The sequence below is a fragment of the Gorilla gorilla genome, chromosome 4 (genome assembly GCF_029281585.2).
Source record: "Gorilla gorilla gorilla isolate KB3781 chromosome 4, NHGRI_mGorGor1-v2.1_pri, whole genome shotgun sequence".
Taxonomy (NCBI): domain Eukaryota; kingdom Metazoa; phylum Chordata; class Mammalia; order Primates; family Hominidae; genus Gorilla; species Gorilla gorilla.
Window position 1 is genome coordinate 33,347,201 of NC_073228.2, and position 15,035 is coordinate 33,362,235.

The 15,035-nt window shown below is 45.0% G+C and overlaps 3 protein-coding genes across 9 annotated transcripts in view; 2 read left to right on the plus strand and 1 right to left on the minus strand.

Moving 5' to 3' along the window:
• The window catches only part of RAD51C (RAD51 paralog C), a 41,999-nt gene extending 38,089 nt beyond the window's left edge, over positions 1 to 3,910 (minus strand). Inside the window, exons 1-2 of one of the 2 annotated variants that reach the window (XM_031011705.3) lie at positions 3,261 to 3,910; positions 857 to 1,115 (exon numbers count right to left, since the gene is read on the minus strand). In XM_031011705.3, coding sequence (XP_030867565.1) covers positions 857 to 1,115; positions 3,261 to 3,378 — 377 coding nt within the window. In that variant the 5' untranslated portion in view covers positions 3,379 to 3,910. The remainder of the gene's footprint in view (positions 1 to 856; positions 1,116 to 3,260) is intronic. The other variant, XM_055386754.2, reaches the window with a different exon arrangement.
• Positions 3,911 to 3,977: 67 nt separating this feature from the next.
• IGBP1C (IGBP1 family member C) overlaps positions 3,978 to 15,035 on the plus strand; it is a 29,263-nt gene continuing 18,205 nt past the window's right edge. The window contains exon 1 of the mRNA XM_055386761.2: positions 3,978 to 4,109. The gene's annotated coding sequence lies outside the window, so the exon portion shown is untranslated. The remainder of the gene's footprint in view (positions 4,110 to 15,035) is intronic.
• TEX14 (testis expressed 14, intercellular bridge forming factor) overlaps positions 3,991 to 15,035 on the plus strand; it is a 142,594-nt gene continuing 131,549 nt past the window's right edge. For 5 of the 6 annotated variants that reach the window (XM_055386733.2, XM_055386734.2, XM_055386736.2 and 2 more), the window contains exon 1: positions 3,997 to 4,109. The gene's annotated coding sequence lies outside the window, so the exon portion shown is untranslated. Of the gene's footprint in view, positions 4,110 to 15,035 lie in introns of all 6 variants that reach the window. The other variant, XM_055386735.2, reaches the window with a different exon arrangement.

Below are 15,035 nucleotides of genomic sequence, written 5' to 3' on the forward strand. Positions count from 1 at the left end.
GCTCTGTCACCCAAGCTGGAGTGCAGTGGCATGATCTCGGCTCACTGCAACCTCCACCTCCCAAGTTCAAGCGATTCTCCTGCCTCAGCCTCCCGAGGAGCTGAGACTATAGGCGTGAACCACCATGCCTGGCTAATTTTTTTATTTTTAGTAGAGATGGGGTTTCGCCATGTTGACCAGGCTGGTCTTGAACTCCTGATCTCAGGTGATCCACCCGCCTCAGCCTCCCAAAGTGCTGGGATTACAGGCGTGAGCCACCACCCCCGGCCTCTTTTTTTTTTTTGAGATAGGGTCTCACTCTGCTGCCCAGTGATGTGATCAAGGCTCACTGCAGTTTCGACCTCCCCAGCTCAAGCGATCCTCCTGCCTCAGCCTCCCAAGTAGCTAGGACCACAGGCATGTGCCACCACACTCAGCTAATTTTCCATTTTTAGTAGAGACGAGGTCTCACTATGTTGCCCAGGCAGGCCTCAAACTCCTGGGCTCAAACAATCCTCCTGCCTCGGCCTCCCAAAGTGCTGGGATTATAGGCATGAGCCACTACCCCTAGCCATAAATCTACTTTCAAACATCTGACTTTCAAATATAGTCTCAGGAATGAATAAAGCAGAAACTTCCTGTTTAACCTTATGACTGCAGTACAATTTGCAAAAGAAACACTTTTTCACATCAGAATAATTGCATACATTTATCAAGAACGGATAATGAAGTAACACAAATAGTAAGCTAATTTTTGTTTAATGCAAATACACACTTAAAATTAAGAGCACATATATATCTTATTTGGTTTCCTGACGATAGTACAAAATACTACTTTCATAATATGTTATTAAACCCACCCTTAAAAGGATTTTACCATAATTGTGTTTTTCCAACACCTGGTGCACCACAAATTTCTGTTGTTTTCATTAAGGGCACTCCACCCCCAAGAATATCATCTAGTGCTGAACAGAAGGTGATTATGAAGCCCTGGGTATGCTCCTGCTCAAGAAGTTCCAGTGCTGTACACTTCTTGCGTGACTCAGATGTACCAGCATATCTTGGTTTATTTGTGAGACATTCTTTTCTGATAATTTGCAGAGTTTCTAAGGCTTCTGCTTTAGATATCCCAACTTCTGAAAGTAAAATAAGAAAAAAAGAACCCTAATTTTAGAGATTTAAAAGTGTAACATGATAATCGATTGTCTTTATTAATTTTTAGACAACAGTGATGCTAGGAGTGGAGAAACATAAAAATGCAACATTCTATCAACCATTTAATTTTTCAGTTTGGCTGGACACAGTGGCTCATGCCTAAAATCCCAGTACTTTGGGAGGCTGAGGCAGCCAGATCACCTGAGGTCAGGAGTTGAAGACCAGCCTGGCCAACATGGTGAAACTCCGTCTCTACTAAAAATACAAAAATTAGCTGGGCATGGTGGCACGCGTTATAATTCCAGCTACTTGGGAGGCTGAGGCAGGACGATCACTTGAACCTGCACCACTGCACTCCAGCCTGGATCGCACCACTGCATTCCAGCCTGGATGACAGTGCGAGACTCCGTCTCAAAAAAAAAAAAAAAAAATTCAGCTTAATAAAGGTATTTGTTTTCTTAGTCATCACATAAAGAATTACCTATTACCTCAGAAACAATTCAACTAAAGCATTTCTGAGTACCTACAAGTGTCTCAGGAAGCAGAAATAAAAATGTACTCACTATTACCATATTTTTACTAACCATTTTGGTCTTATGAAGCCATAATTATCTCGCTCTCATAAGGTATACAAATTATTTTTCAGATGAGAATGAAAATAGATTTTTTAACTGCCTAAAACAAGGTACAACTTTAAGAAGCACATATGCATGTATTATTTATAATAAAAACTTTCCATGGAAATAACTGATGTAAAAAATTCATATATCACTCCAAACTAATGAGAACAATTATTCAAGGCACAAGCATTTTAAAGAATACATTTATGCTTCCTCGACTACACAATTTCACCCATCTGACAGTGTGGCCTGAGAAAAGAAAATGGCAATTACAAAACAAGCTGGTGAGGAAATAATGGTGAGGATGACATCACTTATCAGTTTGATATATCAGTGCTTGATCTGATAAGAATATGAGCCATAAATATGGGGCTAATAAAAGACAATGGTGATGACAACATTTAGGAAATGAAAACCCTATCAAGAGCCTGAATGCTGGAATTAGATTGCCTGGGTTTGTAAACCCTGGCACCACTTACTGCGTGACTTTGGGCAAGTTACTTCACTTTTTCTTTTTTGCTCAAATTTTTTTCTTCTATAAAATGGGAATGAGACGATACATGTAAAAAGCTTGGTAGAATATCAAGACCATCTAAAGTGGTCAATAGTTGTTAGTGATCATTATTACTCAGGGTCTCACATTTCTTCTTTGAAAAGCCAACTTGTTGAAGAAAAAAGAGCCCATCAAATTTTGGGGGACACAGTCTGCGCGCGGTATGACTTAAACAGTTAAGGTTGGGTCCACGAGACTTATTCTTTAGAGGCGAATTGAAACCTCTGTATTTTCCATCAGTAAGGGCAGTAACTTAAAATTCTGTTCCATCTTCTTCAGTGAATAGCACAGGTCCAGACATGTCATAGAGTAATGTGCACAACAAGTGACCACCGCCAGCCTCATATTTGTATGTCTCAGGATGCAGTGGTTCCCATCTGCAATGCTCTGGAATATGAGGTTTTGGGTGTTTCAGTTAATTACGTAAGAGGAGAATATTCTTTCTACTGCTTCCTCAAGATTCCGGGGATTCTACTCCCTTTCTCATTCTTAGTGTCTCTAGTCCTACACAAAATCCTGCATTTCTGAAATTTAACCCTTACCCCTTGGATCTTGGAACAGCAAAAATTAGACAACCAATTCTGACTCCAGTATTTCCTAACCCAGTTTGCATGAAAAGTTACCTAAGCTCCCCAAGATATCAGTTCTCTCATCCATATACTGAATATAATAATCTACGTAAGCCGGTTGAGGGTTAAATGAGACAATCCTCAAAGCATTCAGCAGGCATTGCCAGAGGAAAAGCAATTAGTAAATGTTTTCACGACCACAGTTCTCCTAACCATTCAGACAACTTTTAAGTGGAGTCGAGGAGCTGTTTCACGCTGTAAACATGGAAGTGTGAGGAAGCAGAATCTAACGGAGATTGGGCTGAAGCCCGAGGCGAGAGAACGAAGACTGAGGCGGCGCTGACGGCGGCCGGTGTGCCTCAGCTTGCCATCAGGAGTCGTTACCTTTGCTAAGCTCGGAGGGTTTCACCTCTAGGAGTTCCTCAGCAGTCTGGAACCCCGCAGACACCAGCTTCACCCGCACCGCTGGAGACAGCGGGAAACTCACCAAATCCCGCTGCATTTCAAAGCGGAACGTCTTCCCGCGCACTCGCGCAGGCTCAGCGGCTAAACCCGGAGCAGCCAAACTCCGCACGCCATCGCTGGGGCGTGCGGCGTGACGTCAGACGTAAAGCGGAAGGGGCCGGCTCTGCGGCCTGGCCGCACGGCGCTCCGGGCCTTGCAGCTTTGCGCAGTCTTGTAAATTTTCACACTTATGCACCATTCCGTTATGATTCCCCAAAATCCCATTTAGAGATTCCTCATCAAATGTACACCCTGACTGGAAAACGATGGACGGAGACCATAGGACGGAGAGCCAGGCCCAGTGGGTTCTCCACGCCACATTTCCTTGCCTCCACCGTGGCCTGTTAGGTGAAGCCTCAGAGTCATTAATAGGAATGATCTCGAGTGGGAGTAGTGAGCGTAACGAGCACACACTAGCCAGTTACCATTATTTTGGTGTGAAAAGCTCAGGGAACAATCATTAGGATTAATCTGCGTGCTCTTTGTAGAGTTGCAGTCTCTTGGCTCTTCCCGCTGACCGTCCCCCTTTTCTGACCCCCCCACCAACCACCACATTGCTTTTCCCGCCCTCGCGAGGGATTGTGGGCCAGCCCCCAACGGCCGCTGGGAGGGATCAGTCCGCATTCCCCGCACCCACCCACGTCTTCCCGGGAGTCGTATCTCGAGCATGGAGGTTACTGAGACCGTTATTTCTTCATGGCCTGCCTAGCTTAAGCAGTAGCTGGAAAAGTAAGCAACTAATGTCCCCATTAGTGTGTCTGGGCTCCTGGGGTCCTGAGAGGGAGGGGCTGGGCTACACAAGAGCTCCTTTTGTGGTACAGACTTGGGAAGGGGTGTTCAAGCAGTGGTAGTGACCGCCTCTAAATTATAGAACTTCGGGGAGGAAGGCAAGCAGTCTAGAAGGTGGTTTATGAGTTCCTTCCTTGCCTAGGTGAGTGTAACTTATTTAGCAGGGGGTAACTTATTCCCTACCTATTGGCGATTTTTTTTTTTTTTTTGAGACGGAGTCTCACTGTGTTGCCCATGATGGAGTGCAGTGGCACGATCTCGGCTCACTGCAACCTTCGCCTCCCGGGTTCAAGTGAGTCTCCTGCCTCAGCCTCTTGAGTACCTGGGATTACAGGCGCACGCCACCATGCCCGGCTAATTTTTGTATTATTATTAGAGAAGGGGTTTCACCATATTGGCCAGGCTGGTCTCGAACTCCTGACCTCGTGATCCGCCTGCCTCGGCCTCCCAAAATGCTGGGAGTACAGGCGTGAGCCACCGCGCCCGGCCCTGTTGGCGATGATTCTTAGTCTTGACTTTTCTTCCCAGCTTAGAAGAACTTTCTAAATATTGCAAATCAGAGCCCTCTACATACTTAGATCTAAAAAAGGAAACAACGTATGTTGAGCACTTTAGCAAATCCCACACATTTCAAATGGCCATAGCCATGCCAAAAGGAAGATAAGGACATGGAAGCTCAGCATATAGTTTAATATCGATTCTGATAAAAGAAAAAAAGCTGGCCGGGCGCAGTGGCTCGTGCCTGTAATCCCAGCACTTTGGGAGGTCGAGGCAGGTGGATCTCTTTGAGCTCATGAGTTTGAGACCAGCCTCGACAACATGGCGAAACACTGTCTGTACCAAAAGTACAAAAAATTAGCCGGGCATGGTGGCATGCACCGGTCGTCCCAGCTACTCAGAAGTCTGTGGTGGGAGGATCCCTTCAGCCTGGGAGTGAGCTATGATCACGCCACTGCACTCCAGCTTGGGTGACAGAGTGAAACCCTGTCTCAAACAAACAAAACACCTCAGCACAGTTTTCTTAAAGCCAAGATTCAAACCTAGCATCCTTTTTACTACCCCGAGCTATTAAGATTTTGAGTCCCTACTGGCGGGGAGAATACGAGAAGCATTTATACCCCATTTGGTAGGTCAGAGAAAGTCTTGTAGGACTGGCCAAAATGTGGTTGGCCACTCAACCCATTGCTTAACTTCTAATATGGTCTATATTTGAGCACTCAGTGGTTGCATAAATACTATCCTCAGGGAGAATTCATGCTTATGCTTATAAAGCACCCAGATTCTTGGGTGAAGAAAAAACATGGTATTACCACATTCAACAATAAGTCTTCAGTTAGTTTGGTCAAACTCAGTGGAATCGGTCGTGTTTAGAATTTCTTTCGTTGACAGTGGAAAGTTCAAAACTACTTTGGCCTGGCACAGTGGCTTAAGCCTGGAATCCAAGCACTTTGGGAGGCCAAAGAGGGCAGATCACTTGATCTCAGGAGTTTGAGACCAGCCTGGGCAACAGGGCAAAACCCCATCTCTACAAAAAATACAAAAATTAGCCAGCATGGTGGTACATGCCTCTAGTCCCAGCTACTTGGGAGGCTGAGGTGGGAGAACCAATTGAGCCCGGGAGGTTGAGGTTGCAGTGAGCTGAGATTGCGTAACTCCACTCCAATCTGGGCGACAGAGCGAGACTCCATCTCAAAAACAAAACAAAGCAAAATAAAAAAACAAAAAAACCCCCACTCAACTCTATCTATAGCTGTATAATTTAAGTGCTATTAATATCTTCTGCAGATCACAAGGTCAGGAGATCGAGACCATCCTGGCTAACATGGTGAAACCCCGTCTCTACTAAAAATACAAAAAATTAGCCGGGTGCGGTGGTGGGCGCCTGTAGTCCCAGCTACTCGGGAGGCTGAGGCAGGAGAATTGCATGAACCCAGGAGGCGGAGCTTGCAGTGAGCCTAGATCACGCCACCGCACTCCAGCCTGGACGACAGAGTGAGACTCCGTCTCAGAAAAAAAAAAAAAAATCTTCTGGCCCTTGCCTATAATAATTATTTTCATCATCATTCTTAAGATGTCTTTAATGCAATTTGCTCTGTAGTCATGCTTTCAAACTGGGATCCAGGTTTTTGAAGCCACGCACTAGGAACTAAACAAAGCTACGGGATAAATATGGAAGGTGCACCTTCTTGTGTAATCACTTTTCTCAAAAAAAATCTTTCAGGGAGGGAAGAGTTAAATGATTTACCTAAGTCATTTGAAATGGTTTATATTAAGCAGACATTACATCTGTGTAGTGTGGATAAATCATTAAAATTTTTGAAAAAGAAAATAAACTTTAATAAAACATGGGGTAGGCTGGGCACGGTGGCTCGCTCCTGTAATCCTAGCACTTTGGGAGGCCGAGGCGGGTGGATCATGAGGTCAAGAGATCAAGACCATCCTGGCCAACATGGTGAAACCCTGTCTCTACTAAAAACACAAAAATTAGCTGGGCGTGTTGATGTGTGCCTATAGTCCCAGCTACTTAGGAGGCTGAGGCAGGAGAATAGCTTGAACCCGGGAGGCAGAGGTTGCAATGAGTGAGATCAGGCCACTGCACTCCAGCCTGGAAACAGAGAGAGACTCCCTCTAAAAATAAATAAATTAGCCGAGCGTGGTGGCTCACGCCTGTTTCACAGCACTTTGGGAGGCCGAGGTGGGCGGATCACGAGATCAGGAGATAGACTATCCTGGCTAACACGGTGAAACCCCATCTCTACTAAAAACACAAAAAATTAGCCGGGTGTGGTGGCAGGCACCTGTAGTCCCAGCTACTTGGGAGGCTGAGGCAGGAGAATGGTGTGAACCCGGGAGGCACAGCTTGCAGTGAGCCAAGATCATGCCACTGCACTCCAGCCTCTGTGACAGAGAGACTCCATCTCAAAAAAAAAAAAAAAAAAAGTATATAGAAATAAAAACAAAATGTGGGGGTAAAATGCAAATATAAAAATAAAATTTAAGAGAAAAGTATGAGGTCAGAGACACATCAGGCTTAAACTGGATACTTCAGTAATCTCCTAAACCCCCCCTGGGAATATGTTTTGGTTTTTCTTGCAACTTGAGGTTACTTCATGAAAAAATTTGAGAGACATTGCTATGGGCAAACCAGCATGGGCTGCGGAGTCATACAGATTTGGATTTGTATCACATGTCTGGAAGTTACCAACTATGTGACCTTCAGCAAGTTACTCAGTCTCCTCATCTGTAAGTAGAAGATAATATCTCCTGGGATTTTGGTTAAGATTAAATTAACACATATACAGTACTTATCACACAAAAAAGTACATAATAAATCTGAGTCTGTTTCTCAGTTTTTACAGCATTCTAATGCGCATATTCAGTTGGAATAAATCCTTATAGAATACCTAGCTCAGCAGAATGCTAATGCTGAAACGTTTTTAAAAAATGTTTACAATTAGGCCAGACACAGTGGCTCACACCTGTAATCCCATCACTTTAGGAGGCTGAGGCTGGCAGATCACTTGTGGTCAGGAGTTCAAGACCAGCCTGGGCGATGTGGTAAAACCCCGTCTCTACTAAAAATACAAAATTAACTGGGGGTGGTGGAGGGTACCTGTAATCCCAGCTATTTGGAAGGCTGAGGCAGGAGAATTGCTGGAACATGGGAGGCAGAGATTGCAGTGAGCCGATATTATGACACTGTACTCCAGCCTGAGCGACAAGAGGAAAACTCAGTCTCAAAAACAAAACAAAACAAAAAAAGTCTACAATTGTAAAAGTGCCGAAGTAGAGTACTTTTATGTATTTTATTTTCTTTGACTTGATCCACAGTAATCCTATGACTGGGGTCACCATTCAGGATTAGCACTCTGAAGACTAGATCACTAAAACAAGATTAAATATTTATTAAATGCTAGTTATGTGCCAGATGACAGGGTAAACAAGATAGATTCTCTGCCCTCATGGAGCTTATAATCTATCAGGATCTTTATTGAGTATTTCTGACATGTTGCATTTCTGACTTGTGTAGCTATCTTGATGTAATTCTAAGGGTAGGAAGGACCTATTGCTGTTAATGTCTATAGTTAACCTGTCAGAGTATTCCAATAATGAGACATTTTCAGGTTGACTAGGCTGTTTCTGGAGATGTAGGAGAGGAATAATATGAAATTTTTGTTATAGCTGGGGAGAAGTTTATTTTTTTTTTTAGCCTAAGAACATAGAACTTTAAAAAATGGTGACCACGGCCAGGTGCAGTGGCTCACGCCTGTAATCCCAGCATTTTGGGAGGCTTAGGTGGGTGGATCACTTGAGATGAGTTCAAGACCAGCCTGGCCAACATGGTGAAACCCTGTCTCTATTAAAAATACAAAACTTAGGCAGGTGTGGGTAGAGCACCCGATTCTGTTGCTGATCAGGGCACCACTATGTAACCCGCACGGACCTATGGGCTGAACAAAGGAGGGCAAATGCGGGAATAAAAGACGAGACAAAAGAGTATATTTGGAAGAAGGGGTCAGGGGGTTCCTTGCCTCTAGTGGACAAGGGCCCTGAGCTTTACACAGCCTTCTGTATTTATTAGGTAAAAGAGATAGTGAGAAGGGAGGTGGGAGAAGGGGTCAGCTGCTCAGTCCAGAGTAGGCTCGCAAGACCGCATTCTCTAGATGTCGCAGTGGATAACCTCAGTGCCAGGGAGTGATTGCCTCCAGCAAATCTTCTGTCGGCAGGAGCAGTCGTGAGTTTGCTCACATCCTACATTCATGATTAACAGTTTGGTGTTTGATCATAGAGCCTCCAGTGGAATGCTGAGTCGGTCACATCCCATGGGCCTTCAGCTCCCTACAGGTGTGGTGGTGGGTGTCTGTAATCCCAGCTACTCGGGAGACTGAGGCAGGAGAATCTCTTGAACCCCAGAGATGGAGGTTGCTGTGAGCTGAGATCCCTCCCCTGCGCTCTAGGGTGGGTGATTGAGCGAGACTGCATCTCAAACAAAAAAAAAAAAAAAAAAAAAAAAGGTGACCTTTCATGTTCAAGTGGGTTTGGGAATAGGAGAAAGAAGTCAATGTTGTTCAGACTGAGGAGAAAAAAAACCTCTGAATAAAGGCATAGCTTTAGAGGTGGTTATGATAAAGCTTCTTTAAGGCCTCAGACATATATACTAGCAGTATCAATTTTACAGGACCTTATACATAATAGAAGCCCAATATGTATTTGTTGTCCACAGACTCCTTGAAACATTCTCTTACTTGGCTTTTTTAATGCCACACTTCTGATTTCCTTTCTACATATTTGGCTTTTCTGTTTGCTTTGCAAGCACATCCTCCATAACCTGGGCATGGCAGTGACTCTCAAATTTGTATTTCTAGCCCTGACCCTCTGCCCTCCAGATGCAAATATCTAATTGCCTACTGGACAATTCAAAGTCTCCTCCAACTCAGCCTAACTCATTACCTTCACCCCATCCCCAGAACCTTGCCCTCTTCCTGCATTTCCTGCCTCCATGAACCACATATCCATCCTTCCATTTGCATAAGCCATAAACCTAGAATCATCCTTGACACCTCCTTCCCTTTCACTCTGCATGATCATATCTCACTGCAACCTTGAACTCCTGGGCTCAAGAAAGAGATCCTTCTGCCTTTGCCTCCTAAGAAGCTGAGACTAACAGGCACATGCCACCGTGCCTAGCTAATTTTTAAAATTTTTTGTAAAGACAAGGTGTTGCCCAGACTGGTTTTGAACTCCTGGTCACAAGGACTCCTCGGCCTCCCAAAATTCTGGGATTACAGGTGCGAGCCACCATGATCCTCCTGGCATGATCTTTTTACAGTACATTTCAGTTATGTCACTCCTTATTTTGATCTTTTTTTTTTTTTTTTTTTTTTTGTGAGACAGAGTCTCGCCCTGTCGCCCAGGCTGGAGTGCGGTGGTGTGATCTCGGCTCACTGCAACCTCCACCTCCCACGTTCAAGCGATTGTCCTGCCTCAGCCTCCTGAGTAGCTGGGATTACAGGTGCACACCACCACACCCAGCTAATTTTTGTATTTTTTTAGTAGAGACGGTGTTTCACCATGTTGGCCAGGCTGATCTTGAACTCCTGACCTCAGGTGATCCACACACCTCAGCCTCCCAAACTGCTGGGATTACAGGCATGAGGCACCGCACCTCGCCTTATTTTGCTCTTAGGATAAAGACCAAATTTCCTAATAAGGCTTAAAAAAAGCTTGCATGTTTTGGCCCCTGTTTTTCCTCTTTACCTTCTTCCTTTTCCTCTCTCCCATTTGCTTCCTATACTCCTGCTACTTTGGCCTTTTCTTAGTTCCTTGTGTGTGCTAGGCCTCATCCCTCAACAGTGTTTGCATATGTCTATAATATTACCTCTCCCTCCTTCACCTAATTAACTACTATTTATCTGTCAAATCTGACATTCTTTTTTTTTTTTTTTTGACACCAAGTCTTGCTCTGCTGCCCAGGCTGGAGTGCAGTGGTGTGATCTTGGCTCACTGCAACCTCCGCCTCCCAAGTTCAAGCGATTCTCCTGCCTCAGCCTCCCAAGTAGCTGGGATTACAGGTGCCCGCTACCACGCCTGGCTAATTTTTGTATTTTTAGTAGAGACATGGTTTTGCCGTGTTGGCTAGTCTGGTCTTGAACTCCTGACCTCAAGTGAGCCACCCACCTCGGCCTCCCAACGTGCTTTAAAACAGGTCCTTCAAAACTAGGCCAAATCTAATGTATTCAATTTTTGTTTTCTGACTTTGGTAACATGTTTAGAAGGTCTATACAAAATTATAAATGGATTTTTCATGCGTATTATTTCTACGTATGGTTTAGATCTACATTTGAATCTTTTTTAATTTTTAATTTTATTTTCTAACCACCCATTCCTTCAACATTTGAATATTTATATGATTTTTTGGGGGACTGAGTTTTGCTCTGTCACCTAGGCATGATTTCTGCTTGCTGCAACCTCTGTCTTGAGGGTTCAAGCAATTCTTATGCCACAGCATCTTGAGTAGCTGAGATTACAGGTGTGAGACACCACGCCCAGCTAATTTTTGTATTTTTTAGTGGAGACAGGGTTTTGCCATGTTGGCCAGGCTGATCTCGAACTCCTGACCTCAGGTGATCTGCCCACCTCTGCCTCCCTATTGATCTATATGAGTTTTTAAAAAATAAATGGTAGGAGGACGAAAGCGTTTTATTTATTTATTTATTTATTTATTTGAGACAGGGTCTCACTCTGTCGCCCAGGCTGGAGTGCAGTGGCACAATCTTCTCACTGCCACCACTGCCTCCCTGGTTCAAGTGATTCTCCTGCCTCAGCCTCCAGAGTAGCTGGGAACAGGCACGTGTCACCATGCCCGGCTAATATGGAAGCAATTTTTTTTTTTCTGAGACGGAGTTTCGCTCTTGTTGCCCAGGCTGGAGTGCAATGATGTGATCTCAGCTCACTCCAACCTCTGCCTCCCGTGTTCAAGCGATTCTCCTGTATCAGCCTCCCAGATAGCTGGGATTACAGGCACCCACCACCATGCCTCACTAATTTTTGTATTTTTAGTAGAGATGGGGTTTCATCATATTGGTCAGGCTGGTCTCATGCTCCTGACCTCAGGTGATCCACCCGCCAAGGCCTCCCAAAGTGCTGGGTTTATAGGCTCACGTGAGCCACCATGCCAGGCGGAAGCATTTTTTTTTTTCTTTCCAGTTGTGACCTAATTTTCTGAGCAGTCTTTGAAATAATCAGTTCCTTCCCCATCTATATGAAATGTTACCTTTATCATATACTTTTATATATGTAGGTCCTATCGCTCTGTAGCCAGGCTGGAGTGCAGTGGCACCATCTCGGCTCACTGCAACCTCCATCTCTCGGGTTCAAGCAGTTCTTCTGCCTCAGCCTCCTGAGTAGCTGGGATGACAGGGATGCGCCACCACGCCCAGCTAATTTTTGTATTTTTAGTAGAGATGGGGTTTCATCATGTTGGCCAGAATAGTCTTGATCTCTTGACCTTGTGATCCGCCCGCCTCTGCCTCCCAAAGTGCTGGGATTGCAGGCGGGAACCACTCCACCTGACCAAGTCTCTCTTTTTTTTTTTTTTGAGCTGGAGTCTTGCTCTGTCGCCCAGACTGGAGTGCAGTGGCGCAGTCTCAGCTCACTGCAGCCCCCGCCTTCCGGGTTCAAGCAATTCTCTTGCCTCAGCCTCCCGAGTAGCTGGGATTACAGGTGTGAGCCACTATGCCTGGCTAATTTTTGTATTTTTAGTAGAGACAGGTTTTCACCATGTTGACCAGGCTGGTCTCGAACTCTTGACCTCAGGTTATCCGCCTGCCTCAGCCTCCCAAAGTGCTGGGATTACAGGCGTAAATCACCACGCCTGGCCAATTGTGTCTCTTTTTAAATAATCTACTAGATTCAGTTTATAATGATTTTATATGTTTACTTATGTTAGTATTTAACAAACATATATTTCCTCTTTTTTTGGGGGGGGGGATGGAGTCTTGCTTTGTCACTCAGGCTGGAGTGCAGTGGTGTGATCTCAGCTCACTGCAACCTCCGCCTCCCAGGTTCGAGCAATTCTCCTGCCTCAGCCTCTGGAGTAGCTGGGATTACAGACACGTGCCACCATGCCCAGCTAATTTTTGTATCTTTAGTAGAGATGGGGTTTCGCTATGTTGCCCAGGCTGGTCTTGAACTCTTGACCTCAAGTGATCCACCCGCCTCAGCCTCCCAAACTGCTGGGATTACAGGCGTGAGCCACCGTGCTCAGCCTTTCCTCATTTTTGTCTTTTTTTTTTTTTTTTTTTTTTGAGACAGACTCTCACACTGTCGCCCAGGCTGGAGTGCAATGGCGCGATCTCGACACATTGCAACCTTGGCCTCTCAAAGTGCTGGGATTGTAGGTGTTAGCCACCGCATCCAGCTCCTCATTTTTTTCTAATCAAAGAAATGAGGCTCTTCTCAAAGGATATTAAGGTATGCAGGACCTCTGTGAGGATTATAACAGTAACATTTTTCTTAACTTGCTTAGAGTTACAAGGCAGTGGAGGACAGACATCTTTTTGCCTAAGGCTGACTCCCTTGAATAGATATTTTGATAACTAGGCCAATAGCAATGAAATTTTTGTGAAACATTGAAACTGGGACTTGTGAGGATTCATGAGCCACTTAAGACTCTGTAGGCTGGGCAGCCGGGCATGGTGGCTCACGCCTATAATCCCAGCACTTTGGGAAGGTGAGGTGGACCTGTAAATTATCAACATTTTGTTTTGTGAAATAAAACACACTTTGAAATCTGGTTGGAGGAATGGTCGCGGTGGCTCACACCTGTAATTCCAGTACTTTGGGAGGTTGAGGCAGGTGGATCATTTGGGGTCAGGAGTTCGAGACCAGCCTTGCCAACATGGCAAAAACCCGTCTCTACTAAAAATACAAAAACTAGCCGGGCATGGTGGCATGTGCTTGTAATTCCAGCTACTCAGGAGGCTGAGGCAGGAGAACCGCTTGAACCCGGGAGGCAGATGTTGCAGTGAGCTGAGATGGCTCCACTGCACTCTAGCCTGGACGACAGAGTAAGACTCTGTCGCAAAAAAAAAAAAAAAAGAAAGACTCTGTGGCCTGGGCATGGTGGTTCCATGCCTCTAATCCCGACTGTCTGGGAGGCGGAGACGGGTCAATTGCTTGAGCCCAGGAGTTTGAGCCCAGCCTGGGCAACATGGTGAAACTCCCTCTGTACAAAAAATACAAAAATTAGCCAGACATGGTAGTGTGTGCCTGTAGTCCCAGCTACTCAGGAGGCTCACTTGACCCCTGGGGGTCAAGGCTGCAGTGAGCTGTGATGGTGCCACTGCACTCTAGCCTGAAGAAGGCACTGCTAGTCACAAATCTTCTGAAACTGGCATTTTGGTTGTAAGAATTGTTTGGTGGTAATGGCAGTATAGTTCACATACATTACCTTTTCCCTTACATGAGTTGTTCCACCAGATTTCTTTTTTCTTTTCTTTTTTTTTGTTTTTTTGTTTGAGACAAGAGTTTCCCGCTGTCACCCAGGCTGGAGTGCAATGGCATGATCTTAGCTCACTGCAGCCTCTGCCTTTCAGGTTCAAGCGATTCTCCTTCATCAGCCTCCTGGGTAGCTGGGATTACAGATGCACACCACCAGATATTTTTGTATTTTTAGTAGAGACAAGGTTTCATCATGTTTGCCAGGCTGGTCTCGAACTCCTGGCCTCAAATGATCCACCTGCCTCAGCCTCCCACAGTACTGGGATTACAGGTGTGAGCCGCTGCGACCAGCCCTCCAACCAGATTTCAAAGTGTGTTTTATTTCACAAAACAAAATGTTGACAATTTATAGAGCATACATATACATATGTGTGTATGTATATATATATTACATAATACTTCTTTGAAAAGGAAAGTATATAAAAATAAAACTGATAGACTGTCAGAACATCAGAGTTGAGAACAAGTGTCTGGTTGCATCACAGAATCCCCTACCTCCTTGTCCCAATATTCTTTTTATCCCCATCTAAGACACCTCTATGTTCTCAGTTGTTGCTTGTTTAGCAAGATTTTTATTTTCATTTTTATTTATTTATCATTAGAGATGGAGTTTCGATCTTGTTCCTCAGGCTGGAGTGCAATGGCACGGTCTCGGCTCACTGCAGCCTGGGTTCAAGCGATTCTCCTGTCTCAGCCTCCCAAGTACCCAGGTGCCCACCAGCATGCCCAGCTAATTTATTTTTAGTAGAGAGGGTTTCGCCATGTTGGCCAGGCTGGTCTTGAACTCCTGACCTCAGGTGATCCACCCACCTCAGCCTCCCAAAGTGCTGGGATTACAGGTGTGAGCCACTGCACCTGGCCCAA